At 32.2% G+C, this 17,010-nt stretch overlaps 1 protein-coding gene and 1 long non-coding RNA gene across 2 annotated transcripts; both read right to left on the reverse strand.

The window, feature by feature from the left end:
• Window positions 1–4,824: 4,824 nt before the first annotated feature.
• Window positions 4,825–6,127, reverse strand: LOC127744756 (uncharacterized). The gene is made up of 6 exons (XR_008005786.1): window positions 6,080–6,127; window positions 5,891–5,993; window positions 5,729–5,801; window positions 5,423–5,641; window positions 5,175–5,327; window positions 4,825–5,068 (listed from the first exon to the last, which is right to left on the reverse strand). It is a non-coding gene; the product is annotated as an uncharacterized LOC127744756 (long non-coding RNA).
• A 582-nt stretch (window positions 6,128–6,709) lies between these two features.
• LOC127744881 (uncharacterized) lies at window positions 6,710–13,987 on the reverse strand. Its single transcript, XM_052257706.1, has 4 exons — window positions 13,852–13,987; window positions 7,881–8,250; window positions 7,772–7,804; window positions 6,710–6,933 (listed from the first exon to the last, which is right to left on the reverse strand). Exons 1-4 carry the CDS (start codon window positions 13,985–13,987, stop codon window positions 6,924–6,926), a joined length of 549 nt encoding a protein of 182 aa, XP_052113666.1. The 3' UTR covers window positions 6,710–6,923.
• Window positions 13,988–17,010: the final 3,023 nt, after the last annotated feature.

The raw sequence follows: 17,010 nt of genomic DNA on the forward strand, positions 1-17,010 counted from the left end.
CCATAGGACAGGCATTCATCATTTGCATATGTTTGACTTGTTTAGGTTTGCCTATTTGTTTTGGATTGCCAAATCGTACATATATGATGTGCTACCTAATTAAATGCTACTTGCTTTACTTGTACTTTAATTGTGTATTACTTGTTTGTATTGCTTGTGTTTGTACAAGAGGTCCTTCATGCTGGTGTCGATTGATGCTGAGGGTTGTTCTTGTTGAGATGGAATAACGATATGATTAATTTAAAATGATGATTATAGAATGAGGTAATTTGAGTTTCCTGGGTAGACGCAGTGAAGTAATTTCACTTGCTCTAGGTGCAGATATGAGGTATTGACATAAAATTATTGAGATAGAATAGCAGGTGATGGTTTTGTTTAAGATTCTGATTTTGTTTTGTTGAAGATTTAGGATGTTGGGAAGTTTAAAAGAAAGATGAATTAGATTTAGTATTCCCTTAGGACAGTTGCCTATTTATGGATTAGCGAAAACATAGGATGAATATTTGATGAAAGGAAGTTTAGGATGCTTAGTGAGTTTTTATTATAGTGCATTGTATTTATTTGGCACTTTTACCGTACTGGGAACCAATGGGTCGGGATTCTCATTCCGTATATATCTCTTATTTTTCAGATACAGGTCCAGGTGCTCAGAAGTGAGTTGTGGTTCATCTGAGAGATGGCGAAGATCTTTATATTCTCTATTTTATATTTTGCTTAGAATCTCTCCACCTTTATTTTGAAAAGCCTATATTATGTATTGAGCTCTTTTGAACTTGCCTATAGAGGTTTTTATGTTTCTTTTTGGAGAGATTAGGAGATACTGTTGTCAACTACTATTATACTGTACCCTAGCCGGCCTAAACTTCGCAGGTCGCGACTAATGGCTATTTACTTATGTTATATATCTATATACTGTCCTTCTCTTATTCTCCTTTATGCCTTTATCTGTATATCGCTTTCGACTTCACGCTTTATCTTTTAGTTGTCGATACGTGAGCGATACGAATTCGCGATTTTTATTTTACTCCTTTTCAGGCTTCTCGTTTAATACTTCCTTTCACTTTTACTTATAACTGTATTATAATCCACCTGAAAGTTGTACCACTGTAATATCATTGACTTATGACTCGAGTATAAGGATATGAATATTAGGGTGTTCCAAGTCTTTACCTATTATTATATACTATAAGTATTTATTAATAAATAATATTAATAGATATCATATAATCAAGAAAAGAAAAAATAAATTGTGATTAATAATTTTTTTTGTTTATCTTTTTAATTTTTATATATTTAATAAAATTTATAGTTAAATAAAATATAATTGCTTTAAAAATGAGTGAATTTAAAATTAAAATAAATTGAATATAAGTAAAATAAAAGATTGCTATATGTATACAAATTATGTATCATAATTTGTATATATATTGGTAACAAGCATTGCCAGCTTGGTGGTAAGAGAGTCCTTGCAAGTGTTGGAGCATGGTGGACTTGTAGAACCGTGGTACGTGTGTCGTAGATTTGCCTTCAACTGGACTGAGCAGTTCGATCCGGTCCAACTTGACCGGTTTTGGCCAGTTCACTCTAGGTTTGACCGGTTTGTGGCGATTCTCTACTTTGAACGGTCCTAATCTTAGACCGAACTGGTATTGGATTCGGTTTTTTGGTCGAACTTGCCGGTTCGGTCCTGTTTTAATCCATTATCTGTGTCACCATATTAATGAATACAGAACCTTAAAATAAGGTTCACAAATCAAGTGTGAAATAGAACTTGTAAAACTTATCATGTAATATCCTCCTTGAGATATAGATAAGTGCCTTTTATAAGTATAGATTTGATGAATAGAGTTGATGTTGTGGTCATTGGTCATTAAGTTGGAATAATTGTTATTAAGATCGTCCTTTACAAACTTAGAATGAAGCAAATAAAATTGAGTTATGACTCATAATTCACAATAAAGGTCTAGCTATAAGGTAACGGATCATAGCCCCAAGACTTGTCTATCAATCATATGATCCAGGCTAAACTTCGAAATAAAATGAATTATAACTCAGGAAAAAGATAAGCGAATAATGATATAGTGAACCCTAAGCTTAGTTAGGTTCTTATGTCGGCACTTATAAAAATAAATAATTCTGCAATGAGTTTTATCTGCTTGACTTAACTATGAGATAGATACTTCGTCAACCTATAACAAGAGACCGATGATTATTTCTTGCTCATCTTTAATTTATGAGTATTGGCTTAACAAGAAATATGCAAAATAAATTATATGAATATGATAATAAATATACATAAATTGTAGAATAAAATAAATGAACCAAATACTTAATTATATGCCAAGTAGCAATATTTTAAATTAAGAAGTATGAATTAGCATGAAAATGTATGAAGTTTTTATAACAAAATTCATTATTAATAAATGCAAGCGTTATCGTAGATGGATGACTTTAATCTACCATCTTATTTTGTTTGCATTAATTTCAAATGCTATAGCATATAAATGAAATAATAATTCAATGAAAAGACATTGAAATATAATGTTTATAAACTACTATATTTAATGACTTTTGCTTCAATTCATTTCAAATAGGAACTCTTATGAATTGATATAGTAAACAGAAAAGAAATGATTAATCATGGTCTTATAGAGGATAGAAAATGCATAAAAAGAATTATTGGTAGAGCATATATAGCTCAAGAATAGTCCATAGATGGTAATTGAGGTCGAGTTTGTCCTTGTATAGATAATATAGAGGGTAGGTGTGCTTGATAAGGTAGTCGACTTTGTTGTTGTATTGGTTGAAAATCGAGTTTGTTCTCGAATTCATTGATAGTCAAGTTTGTATTTGGATTAATTGAAAATTGAGTCTTTTCTTAGATTGATTGAAAGTCGAATTTGTTTCCGATTGGTTGAAAGTCGAGTTTGTTCTCGGATTAGTTGAAAGGCGAGCTAGTTTTTTCTCGGATCGATTGAAAGTTGAATTTGTTTTCGGATTGATTGAAAGCCAAATTTCTTCTCAGATTGATTCATTGATCGATTATGACACGTGAAATGTTATGATATGTAAAAGTGAAGCAATTCGAATATATAAAGTACATACTTTATAAAAAGTTATGATAAAATAAAATTTGATAAAAAAAATTATATAAACAAACTAGTTTAGACATGGTTATACCGAAGTATAAATAACTTGGTAATTTGTTCTATTGAGGTCATTTGTCTTCGTTACCTGTAATAGTTAAACAAAAAATATCAGAATAAACAATAATCATGGAATTAGTATAATTGCTTTGAGCTATTTTGCTGTTTGAATGAATCTATAGTTGTATGTCTTTTCAAATTCAAGAAAAAATGTTAGTCATCTAATCATCACTCTTGACGTAAAAAGAAAATCAAATACTACAAAAGAAGCAAAGGAAAGATATTCTATATTAGTTAAAACTATCAAAGTTGATCTCTTTGTTATGAATGTTGGTTTTCTTAGAGTTCACCCCCTCCTCGTATTTGGTACCTGCTTGAACTTATAATAACAAATAATAATTTTGGCTTTGAGCCGTTATGATATTAGTAGAGGATGATCTCAAATTTTGATCTCTGTATTGTTTGAATTTATTTTCATAAATATAAAATTAAATAGTAATGCAAAATATTAAAAATAAATTAACAACCGTTGACTCTTTATTTTGTAGATTTGGATCAAATAAGACTTAATGGAGGGCGCTAAGAATGATGATGGCGATTTGATCTACGAAAAACTCAGTTGAATAATGATAAAGTGATATGACAGGAATGGTGATGTCGTTCTTCTGCACAAAAACCAAAAAAATAAAACAAATAAACTAATGGAACAAAAAATTTGAAATCATCATAATGTTATTGTATGCAATTGTTTAATGACATTATAAATCAAATGAAAGAACTTTATAATTTTGCATAAAGTTAAAGTAAAAAAAAAAATGAATGATAATTTTATAATTAAAAAAAATCTTATAAAATAGATCAGAGCACGAGACCTATAATTTTTTAGAATATATAATAAATTTTCGTTTTTAGTTTGATATTACCTAAATAGATGAGATCTTATTTATCATAGTTTGAGCATATGATTTTGTTAAATTTTTGAGAAAGAGCATTGTTCACTTTGACTTCACACAACTAGAAAATTGATTAATACAGACAGATTTACAGATAGATTTAGTCTTTATTACAGACGGATTTTTGGTTACCGACGAAATTACCGACGGATTTTGTCCCTCTGTAAAAGCCTCGTCGGAAATTATTTACCGACGGATTTTTTTCCGTCGGAAAATTACCGACGGATTTTTACCAGTTACCGACGGATTTTCCCTCTGTAAATTCTCTATCCATTTCCCAGAGGCGACGAATTTTCCGATGGATTTTCCGTCGGTAATTACAGACGGATTTTCTGACGGATATTCCGTCTGTAATTTCAGACAGATTTTTTGACGGATTTTCCGTCTGTAATTACAGACGGATTTTCCGTCTGTAATTACAGACAAATTTTCCAACAGATTTTCCGTCTGTAATTTGAATCTTAGAAAATCATCTCACTTTGATTACAGACAGAAAATCCGTCTGTAAATCTGTCGGTAAGGTAAAATAGAATTTTTTTTATTTTTCCAATTACAAAATAAACTTGTTTTCATACAAAATAAATATAAATTTAATACAAATTTTTATCTAATTTGTATTTGAATATTTATAATACTTCAAAAAATACATAAATTCATCGTATTATCAAAACATAAATGAAGTGTATTGATACATCAACTATAATCCTAAGTGTATTGTCCAACCGTACTAAATTTATCAGCTATATAATTCATAACATTGTATTATATGAGAAAAATTACATTATGCAAATCTCTACAAGCCAGTCAACTAGAGTAATGTGGTGTTGCTTTATATCTCTTAATGCAATTGGAAAAGGGCGAAAGTGACTCTTTCGCAACCGGTTTTGGTTGTGCAGTTTCCTTCTCAGTGGCTGTGGCAATGGCAAGTTCCGAGGGAGCCGGATCACTGATGGCTGTAGCATCCGGTTTCTGCATAATCACAATAAACAATGAATCATAAATTAGAGCTTAGTATAGTTATAGCAGTGAGGTAAATTTTTCTTTGTCTTAACTTGTAATGTAAGAAAGGACATACCTTTGGTGAAGAAATGTAAGGTCTTTGAGATGATATCTTTGCAAGAAGCTCCTCCCTGGGAGTCAGCGGCGCAGTTGTCTCTGCTACTACCTCCACTATTTTACAATATGCAAGATCAGGGTTCTTGGCCATGACTGCCATAAGTTCTGCCACCTACCATGAAACAGAATTTGTTACTTTTGCTCTGTCATTCATAGGACTAGTTTTACAAAATTGGAAATCAGCACAAAAGTTTACATGTTAAGCACCTGAAGGTTTGATACTTGACCCCCAAATAAAGTGTCTTCTGTTGATAGTGTTAGGTTATGAGTTTGAACTTCTTGTTAAAATATGATAATATCAGAAAGAATTTCATTAATGCTCACTTGAGAATAGCTGCAGGTAAACCAAATTTATTTATTCCCAATGAAGTAACCAGTACTCTTCCCTCTACTTGTTCCATCATCAAGCTTCATTTGCTCAACACTCTGCATATGTTCTATATCTTAATGCACATCCTTTTCATATCAAGCACTAATGGATACCAAATCTTGTTCATAAGATAGAACCTGTACCTTGATTAGTGGACCAGCTCTCTCAGCACTCCTCACTCCAGTTCTTACTTTAAATCCATGTTTTATAAGCTCTCTGAAATGAAACTATCACTAGTCAGCATTTTAAAGAAAAGAAGTTTCTTCTTAAAGAACAAGTGAATTGAAGAGTACTAACAAATGTACCTAACAGTTCTTGAACCAACTCTACCAGTAGCACCAGCAACAAATACTAAGTTATCATCCTTGGAATCTGTTTTCTCAGGAATCCCCTCAATTTTTGTTGAACCTTGTATAGAGTATAAACATTAACATTCATATTAGTGATCATCAACACAAACCATATTATATATCTAATAGTTCTATCTGAATCACCTGAAACTTGAGCTCTAATGCAGTGGAACTTGTGAGGCTTAGTGATTAACAGTGTTGCAGTACTCGAAGACCAAATAAAAGAAGATCAAAGGTCAGCGGCTTACAGTCAATATATATATTCTTTATCTCTTTTGACTCATCAGGGGACACACTGCGGAATCTGGTAGTTGGCCCCACATCAACCTCTACTTGCTCTTGTTTATTTTCCTTAAGATTAAGTTTGTGCTCCATGCCTTCACTTGTCTTGGCAGCCAAGCTGGAACCATCACCGTATGGTTTAATAAGCTGACACGTTGAAATTAACACATAATAATATAGTTAAAGAGAGATAAAGCATAGTGCATGCAATGCAATGTAGGGAGAAAATAAAATAAAAAATAAAAAATCTTTTATCCTTGTCCAAGTTCTTTATATCATATCAGGCTCCCATGAATACACCTGCAACATATCATGAACACACCTGCAACATATCATATCGGCATTATACATGACTCTTTTATCCTTGTCCAAGTTCTTCATTATATTATCTCTTTCAATCTCTTACCTTCAAACCATCCTCATGTCCAGTAAATAGGGTTCTTCCATCAGGATGAATTGCTATTGAGTGCACCCCTGTAGCCTAATTTAAAGTGATATAATATGTTTCAGAGAAGCAACATAACTTTAAAGCAATGACATTTATATTTATGACAGAGAGGGACAGAGAGAGGCACAAATTAAGACATAAATGGACATAATTGTTTTCTTTTGAATAGAAACTAAAGATTAAGTACATTTAAGTACCTCGCGCCTGGCAGAACCAATCAATTCAAAGGTTTCTAAATCCCAGAATTTCACTGTTCTATCAGCTGAACCTGCAAATTTCAATAGCTACTTTTTTCGTAACTTGCACCAGTATACAAAAGAAGTTTGCAGAACTCTTAAAAACAAAACAGATTGATTGACATTTTGGGAAATATTAACATACATTATACAGTCCCACAACACAATATCATCCCGGAGTATCTGCTCCTCACTCCTCAGCCAAGTAGGTCATAGACAAAGTTAATTTTATTTTCCATTAATATTTAAGCTGAAAAGAAGGTCATAAAACAGAAGGAGAAAAAAAAATGGAACCTTTCAATATTCTATCTTAACATATCACCTAACTACTTCTACAACTTCCAAATCACAGAAGGAGAATAATACTGCAATAAAAAATCCTAATACTACAATTTCTGCATAGATAAATCTACCTGCTGCAATAAGTGATTAAGAGAAGCCATAATCTAGAAGTTCAATTCCATTCTATATCTATAAGAGTTCAACGAATTTCACTGTATTGATAGAACACTGATTACTTAAGAATGTGCAATTCTAGGGTTCCAAAAACAATTCACCAAACAGAATAAACAAACATGCATACAATATGAGAGGAAATAGATTAAACCAGTGTTACAATGGTGAAACTGAAAAAGTTTCAGAAAGCCTCTTCAAGCTATATATATAAAATTGAAATCCAAGTGTTTCGCACATTGTATAAGAACGAAAAATACTAAGATGAATGATTGAAAGCAATGCATTTATCTACACAAAAAAAAAATCACAAATAGAGTAGAATCGTGGAACAAGCTCAGAACAGGTGATGGAATCCCTAAGCTGGAAATTAAAAAAATTTAAACAGAAGAAAGAGAATGGAAAGGGCAAAATTACCATCTGTTTCGAGATACCAGCATGTGATAGAAACTGCAACAGGAACAAGAAGTTCAATCAGCATCAACAACAACAAGAAGATAGAAACTGCGAGGAAAAATTGATAAACCTAAAATTGGCACAGAAAAATTGAACCCTAAGCAACAGCAAGGAGGGGGCTCGTGCGATGCAAGGGATGATAGAGAGAGATCGTGCGACGCAAGCGGTGGTGGCAGCGGCGGAAGAAGATGAAAACTCAGAGGAACAATCGAACAATGGCAGTAGAGGCGACGGCGGAGGAGGAGGAGGGACGGAAGAGAGCGTGACGGAGAAGATCCATTGGAAGGGGTGTGACGGAGAAGATCCGGGAAGGGGTGCAACGGAGGTTCGGTGCGACTGAACCAAAGCTGAGATGCGCCACTGATGGAGGATTTGGAAGGGATCAGCGTGGAGATTTGTTGAAGTATCGCGATTGAAACGCCGAGCCTTTTTGTCACAACCTTATTTTAATATTTTTCGACGGAAATTTTAAATTACAGACGGATTTTTCCGTCTGTAATTATTTAATAAAACGCAGTGTTTTGTCTATTTAATTACAGACGGAAAATCCGTCTGTAACCATTTTTCACAAAAAAAAATTAATTTTATCGACAGAATTATCGACGGATTCTGTTTTCCGTCTGTAATTTATGCTAATTTATTTTTTTTATTTTCCGACAAAAAATCCCTCTGAAATTCTGTCTGTATTTCCGTGGGATAAAATCCGTCGGAAATATCCGTCTGTAATAACTAGTTTTCTAGTAGTGTCAAGAGAGTTTGGACAATAAATTTGTATGGCAATAATACAGAGAAAGATAAAGATGTAGGACTATGTCTGTGCAGTGTATACTTGCATTATTTATTAATTCCAAAAGATATTAAAAATTCTATAAGTTCTCAATAAAAAGCAATATAAAAAAGATAAAAGTAGTAATTTATCTTGACATTAATCAGGTCATATACCAAATTATTGAATTAAATTTGTCGTATAATATGATATTAAAAATTGATATAACAAATCTGTAAAAAATTACGGCATATATTAAATAATTAACATAGCGTGTAAAAATAAACATATAAATACTCTCAAAGTTGATAATTTTGGAGAAGGAGCAATATGAATGTCATTTGAAATGATAAAATAATGACATTTAATTTGAATTATTGAATTTCATTTGTTCATGTTTCAATTTTATTTTGTAGTACCTGATGAGGAATTATATATATAAAAAAGAAATTGTAATAAATAAAAAAGTTAAACTTTTAAGTTGAGCAATAATATGTATATATGATCAATGATTAATTGATATGTGTGCATGTTTATAAAATAATAAGAATAATTAATATAAGTTAGCACAGATGAATGAGACTTTTCTCTTAATTATAATTCTTCTGGATTTGATATTCATTAGAGAATAGAAATAGAATTTATTTGTTTGGAGAATCGTTTACTTTATGCCTCTACAATATTCGAAAGATTAGTCATTAGACTTTCAACCTTATAAACATTTTGGTGCAAAACCAAAAGAAAAAATAAAAAAGAACAATGTGTTAGTATGAAAGATAAGAATTTATAACTAAGAATCATTATTGTTTCACTATTGGACCAAGTTTTTATTTCTACGATTAATTTATAATTCCTCATCAAATAATTAATACGACACAAAATAGTAAGTAAATAAAATTTAATTGGAATAGTGGTCATATGCTCTTTTAGACTATTAGGTCATCAGTTTCGATTTATTTATATATCCCATCATAGGATACTTATTCTTCACTTTTTTTTAAAACAATAATAATAAATCTAAGATGAATGATATCTAACAATAGAAATAAAAAAAAATTATGGATATTGTCATGCAATAACCTAGAGAATAATCGAGATATAGAGGAAAAAACTGTATGCAATTTGTAAGAATAATTCAAAGCATAATATATATATTTGTAAGAATAATTCAAAGCATATATTAAATTTTATATATGTGAATATATAAAATTTGAAGGTAAATTGTTCTTAATTCATTAAATATATCGACGAAAACCAAATTTATTTTAAATAATTAACTTCTGCATTTATTAATAATTATCATAAATAAAACCTCAAATTTTTTAACATATTTAATTTATCTTTTCTATTTGTATTTGTTTTTATGTATAAACCACCAAAAATACACTCGAATAATTTTGTCACCGACAAAAATGTTCTTGAATTTTGTTATTGACAAAAATGTTCTTAAATAATTTTAAAACGCGACAAAAATGTACAACATTAAATATGTATTCTCAAAAAAGACTTTAAAAATTGAATTTTGATACAATTTTTTGCAAACATAATAGAAAAATGAGATATTTTTTTATCCTTAAAATTTGGTGATTTTTTGCTAAATATATATATTTTTAATTTGTGATTTTTTTGTCAATAATCAATAATACCCTTTTAAAAAAATAATATAGAGGTCAAATTTTTGTTCCATTTTTGTGTATATTTTTTAAACAGTTATCTAAATATTCCTATAAAATTTTGTATCAAATGCATAAGCAATTTGTCAAATACAAAAGTCATTTGCTACTTACAAAAAAAATAATATTCTTTTTGAATATTTTTGTAGTATTTAAAATTATTTGAAATTATTTTTTTCGATAATAAAATTCGAGTGTATTTTTGTCAACAATAAAATTATTCGAGTATAGTTTGATAATTTATCCTATTTTTATAATTGTTTTTTCCTTTTTTTAGAATCAGTGATTTTATAAGGTTGAAGCTAAGAGTCATGGGAGAGGTTGATTGAAAGGTTTGACATAAGAGCCAGAATGGATCTCTTTGGAATTTGAATCACCTAAAAAAAAAAAAACAAGCTAGGTTTGGTGGTGGTGGTTGTTGTTGTTGTTGGAGGGTAGTGGTATATATAGTTATATACAACCAATGTTTTCCCGATTTTGCATCCATTTTTATAGCTTTGGAACTTAACAAGATTTTGGTAACTCTGTCAAAACACGTTTGAGTCATCAACAAGACAACAACAATTGCTGCTGTGTGTTGTCTATCTACCTTTTCTTCTTTTCCACCCAAACCTTCTCTTTTTCTCCTTTACTTCATTTGTACTTTACTAAAAATAAATAAATAAATAAAATTAAAGTTGCTAGAAAATTTTGTCATGCTAGGGAGACAAGCTAAGATTAGATATCACCCAAAAAAAAAAGATATGTCTTTAAATTTATTGAGCATTTATTGGTTGATGAGGTGTGTATAATAATGATTTTTCCTTAAATAAATTAAATAAAATCTTTATTTCCTAAATTAAACAAATCAAACATTATTAACCAAAATCCATTTTTTTAGATAGGGTGGCAAATTGGGTTGGTTGGGTCAAATATTTTGTATAAATAAACTAATTCATAAATTCATAATTTGCGGTCAGTTATTTCACAAAGATACGATTATTCCACTCATTTTGTCTCATCGATCGGAAAAAAAAAAGATTTTAGTTAATAATATTTTATTTCTTTACTTTAGAAAATTGGTTTTAAAATAATTTCTTGTGTTTAGATTTTAGCATGTATTTTTAAGTAGTATATTTAAAATTATTATTTATATAATTTAATATTTGATACCTGAGATTAAATTAGTAAAATCATTACAATTTAAGAATAATACATTAGTTTTTGAAATATTATTTTAAAATATACTACTTATTTTTTAAACATGATCTTATTTTTCAAAAGACTATTTTGAACGAAAAAGTCTTTTATTTTTATGGTTCCAAAACATACTCTAAATTAATATTAATAATGTAATATAATCAAAAGACCGACCAAAATGACCTAATCTCATAAAAATTATCTATATATTATATTATAAAATTAGGAAAATTTACAAAAAGTTTTAATTAGTATACCATTTAAACGTCTAATAAATATTATATAAATGTGAGAATAATTCTACACTTCCTAGATTAGAAAACACATTTTCAACCAAAGTAAAAGGCTCGAACTACGAAACCCACTAAAGACATTATAGAAGTCAAGATTCCTCGGAGACAAGTCGTGGACAAAAGATTTTTTCAAGACATATAATCAGTAGTTTGATTAAGATTGACCCAATACATGTTTTAGGCTTTTAGTTCTTCTGTTAATGAATTTCCATTTTCCGTCATTGGATCATGGTACCTAAAAGGAATATTCTGCTGAGTTCACATAATTTGATTGTATTCTTACTTATTTTAGTATATTAATTAATATATGTTATGAATTTCATTAACGCATGTCTTTAATTACAGGTGAAAATCAGGTGCAGTCGAATTCACGTGAAGTTGATAACTGAGAGTCATTGGATAATTTGACTGATTTGACTAAATTTTCATCTAACGGCTCTCAGCTATCAACTTCACGTAAAGACGACTGTACCTGAGTTTTCACCTTAATTATATCATGGTTGTGGTAGTTGAGAAAAAAGGTTATTATTGTTTTTTCTTTCGCCCTTTCTGTATGAACCCGGAAATAACTATTATCGACTTTGAAAAACAGTCACTAGAAGAGAAAGATTTGGTGGCAAGAAGTACAAAGAAGCGTCTCCCTTTACAAAGAAAGCACTTATCGAAACCTTGAATTTTGTAATCTTTTCTCTGACTTTAGTATTAGACACTTCTCAAAACTCAAATCTGACCATCTTCCCATCTTACTAGACTTTCAGATGAATCATATGGATGGAAGTAATAGACCATTTAGATTCCTAGCTCCTTTACATGAAGATCATAATAATATGGTCAAGGAGGGTTGTACTAACCTAGAAGATTTGCTGCTGAATTTAGGCAACTTTATGGATAAAGTTAAAGTGTGAAATAGGGAGGGTTTCGGCCACATTTTTAAGAAGAAATAAACAACATATCTTATCAAAGCTTGAGGGTATCAATAATAGACAGTCCTTTATTACCAACCCTTTCTTAGCTTGGACATGCTTCAAAAAGACTTATGAAAAGATTACGAAGTTATAGCCATCTAAGAGGAGAGCTGTTAGCAACAAATGTCAAGATGTAATTATATTAATTTTGGTGACAAAAATTTTAAATACTTCTATCAAAAAGAAACAGAAGAAGAGAAGGAATAAGATTACAGCATTAAAGAAAGGAGATAGAGAATAGATTGAAGATGCGATTACTTTTAAAGATTGGAGATGAAATTTTTTAAATCTTTTTATTGTTTCGATTCGGTTGTTAATCCTTTTGTTATTACTAATAAGTTTTCTAAGCGAACGATTATGTGACAACGGTGGAGGCCACACGATGGCGAGGCGGATTGACGGGGATGAGTGAGTTTGAGGGAGAAGGAGAGAAAGGCAGTGGTATGGAGAGAGAAAGGTTGAAGATGGGTTTTGGGTGGGTGAGAAGGGATCTTGGGATTTGGATTGAAGGGAGTGAGATTGTAGTAACAGTGTGAAGTGATGCTATTATCGTTGGAGATGAGGTAAAATTAGAGTTTGAGAGTGATTAGGTTAGAGTAAAAAAGCAATTTAAAAACTTTTGATAGATTATTAGAATTTGGGTAGTTCTATCTATGAAATTACATCTTTCTTAGTTACAAGTTAGTTTTAGTTCTTTTATAATCAAATTTGTCAACATTATAATGTTTCATGTCAATTTGAGTACTTTAATTTATTCTTAAAAATAATAAATGAGAACCTATCACACCGTCACAATCTTAAGAGGAGGATCTAAAACTTCACATATTTGTTTTGTTTGTAAAGACAGACGTGAAGCAGGTTTAAGGAAGCTCTCCAACACTTTTGTAACTACTCTGGGCCAAAAAACAGGTTCGAAAAGTCGTGTATGATTTTTCCAACAATGTGAATTAGGATGTTTAAAATCGATCCAAACCCAACAAAATTGACTAACCAAACCAAAAAAATCGTAAACCGAACAAACTAAAAATTTAAAAAATCGAAAATATGATATTTTGCTTTTTTTTTTTTTGTAATTCGGTTCGGTTTTCAATTTTGCTAGTGAAAATTCTAATCGAACCGAACTGGACCAGTTTACTAAAAATCCCTAAATAAAACCAACTCCAACCCCAAGTAGATGACCAAGCCAACCTCACTTGAACCCCTAAACCACTCAGTAACTCTCTCCACACTCCACACTCGACCACCCCACAATCTACAACAGTGTCGGAAACTCCTCTTTTCGCCCTCCACAAAGCTGTCATCCTCTCAGCTCCTGACGTCGTCAGACATCACCCTTGCGGCGACCCTTCCTCATCTACTACTAGAAAACTATTTATTATAGACAGATATTTCTGACAGATTTTATCCCACGGAAATACAGACAAATTTTGCGAGAGAATTTCTGTTGGAAACGAAAGAAAATGAATTAGCATAAATTACAGACGGAAAAGAAAATCTGCCGATAATTTCGTCGGAAAAATTAATTTTTTTTCGTGGGAAATGATTACCGATGAAAAATTCGTCTGTATTTAAATGAACAAAAATATTGCATTTTGTTAAATTATTACAGATAGAAAATCTGTCTGTAATTTAAAATATTTCGTCGAAAAATTTGAGATAAACCTAGCATTCTCCTCCCCCATCCTATCGAGCTCCATTCACACCACACAAATTAAACGAGCTTGTTCCTCTCTCCGTCAATGAGCTACTTCTTCTCTTCGTCGCACATATCGTTGCAGAGCCTTCTCTGCCGCTCTCGTCGCGTATGCTCCCTTCATCGCCGTCGTCGCAGAGCTCTCGCTGCCGCCACTCTAATTCGAACACTAATTTTGTGATTATGTTCCAAATCTGGCCATGTGCGAGTGTGTCGACAATCAGAAGGTAAAGACTTATATAATCAATCTCTGTTCTAGTTCTTAGAGGTATGAATTCATTGTTGTTTTTATTTTATTTTTTTCTTGTAAACTTGGAGTCGAGATAAGTTGATTTTCATGTGTGTTCGATTGATGAAGTCTCTATCTTATGAATAAGTAGTTAAGTTTTCAATTTTGAATTTTTCTAACTACGCAATTGCTTCTAGAGTTGGCGTGTTTGGAGAGTCTTGAGGTAGTTAGCAGGTTCATCAAGCATTGAAGCTGTAACACCCTACCACACAAAGCTTTACGCTTAAGCCGTAAAATAGAGGTGGTGTGATATTACGACCTCTAAAACAATATATATATACATAATAGTATCTGAAAAAGAGTAATATACGAGGAGCCATGGAAAACAGATAAAACAAAATAGCAAAATAAAAAGCGTAACGCTCAGAAAATAAGATTACTTGCGTGCTAAGACACCTAGAGATTATAGGTATAACAAAGTAGAAAACAGGAATAGAGGGCCAAAAGTACAGAATAACAAGCTCCTAACTCAGCCTGCGAAGCTAAGGTTTGCCGGAGAATATTTACATATATATACATATCCTGAAAACTTAACTCTCCTCAACCCTCTAGAAGGGACAAAATAAACAAGTTTCTTGGAGAGAAAGCTAAGTACATATATATAAAGTTGTACAACAAAATAAACCACGAGACTACTCTGCTTCAGAAGTCCAGACGCCTAGCGATGAGCCTCTCGACCTGTACCTAAAAACAACAATACAATATGGGGTGAGAACCGGAGGTTCTCAGCATGGTGAAGGTGCCACGCATATAATATATAAGGTCCTGGGAATGCCAGAGGCAATCCTAGACCGCCGACACTCAGATTAAAAAAAGCCTTAAAATATTAAACAGAAACCATAAAGGGGTAGCTTTCTAGAGATATCCAAGCCTAACATAACTTAACCTTAGTCCTATTTCCTTTCCGACTTTCCTCGAAACCTCCATCTCCAATGGTCCATACACAGTTAAACAGATAAAATCAGACACAAGAAGGGTACAAGTACTACAGATAACAATTATACAATTAGCATGGCAAATACATTTAGGCACACTCATTTATTGCACAGACAAGTAATTTAGGTAATATGCATATGGTGATGCCTGTCCTATGGCTGATGAGTCTCATCTGTCGGTTATTAAGCCAACCCGACAAGTCCGGTTTGCTAAACCTTTGGACTTTCCCCCGACGCACATCCCCAAGAGTCTATGCATAGCTTTTTCTCATATTATAAATTGCTCAATGGGGGGTCAACCTTCCCGAGAATTTAGAGTGCCCGGTCACATCTTACATCGCAGGATCAACAGAGTATCGGGTCTCAATCTAGAACACGTGGTGACAAGCCACGATACTTTACCCAAAGAAATCCGTATCTCAGATGATTTACATGTGTAAGCCTCATAATTTCATAGTAATTATAGAAATCAAACATTCAAGCCTTAACATCTTCAATCATTCATGCATGCATCTCCTTTTTACATGATTTTATCATTCTTAACCTTTACTTCACCCTCAAGTTACCTTAATTTACTAACTCCACCTTGTTACTAAGCTTCCTAACCAAGTTTAGAACTAATGGTAAGAAAATAAAGGTTTAGAAGTTTGAAATTCAGTTTAAAAACTCAATCTAGTTTTTGCAGAAAACAGGGCCACACGTACGCATCACCTGACTACGCATACGCAGATGCGCCTGGCAGTAGCGCATGGTCGTGCATGAGGATCTTGCGTACACGTAAACCTCAAGTCACGTGCATGCGTCGGTCACGCGTACGCGTGGGCGTGCAAACTTAGCCCATTACGTGTACGCATAGGCTCGCCCGCGCACATACACACGAGGCAGTAGCTACCCTATGCGTATGAAGGTTTCGCGTACGCAAATTACCCCGGCCACGCATACGCGTCGGCCACGCATATGCTTGGGCGTGAAGTTTATCAAAGTTTTGGTTAACTCTGAATCTACAGATTTGCTAATTTAAACACCAAACTTCCAACGCACATAACTTTTTCGTTCTAAATCATTTTTCCTCCGTTCTTCAAACGGTGTACACTTCACGGATACAATTTTCATACAAAACCAGTTTGAAGGGGGTCTGGAAGTCAAGTTATGAGTTGCTGAAGTTCAGCCAAAAACCAAATTTCATAAAAGCTTCAAAACCTCATTTTCTTTTCAAAACTCATTCCAACCCAATCCAACATACCTATAACCATCAATATAACTTACCCTTAATAATATCACAACAATCTTTACAATCATACCATTTTCTCAACTCAATAACATCTCATTTCAACCTAACCTTCACAAGATTGACAACAAACACCAACATTTCAATCTCTCTCTCTCTCTCTCTCTCTCTCTCTCTCT

The sequence above is a fragment of the Arachis duranensis genome, chromosome 2, assembly GCF_000817695.3.
Source record: "Arachis duranensis cultivar V14167 chromosome 2, aradu.V14167.gnm2.J7QH, whole genome shotgun sequence".
Lineage (NCBI taxonomy): Eukaryota > Viridiplantae > Streptophyta > Magnoliopsida > Fabales > Fabaceae > Arachis > Arachis duranensis.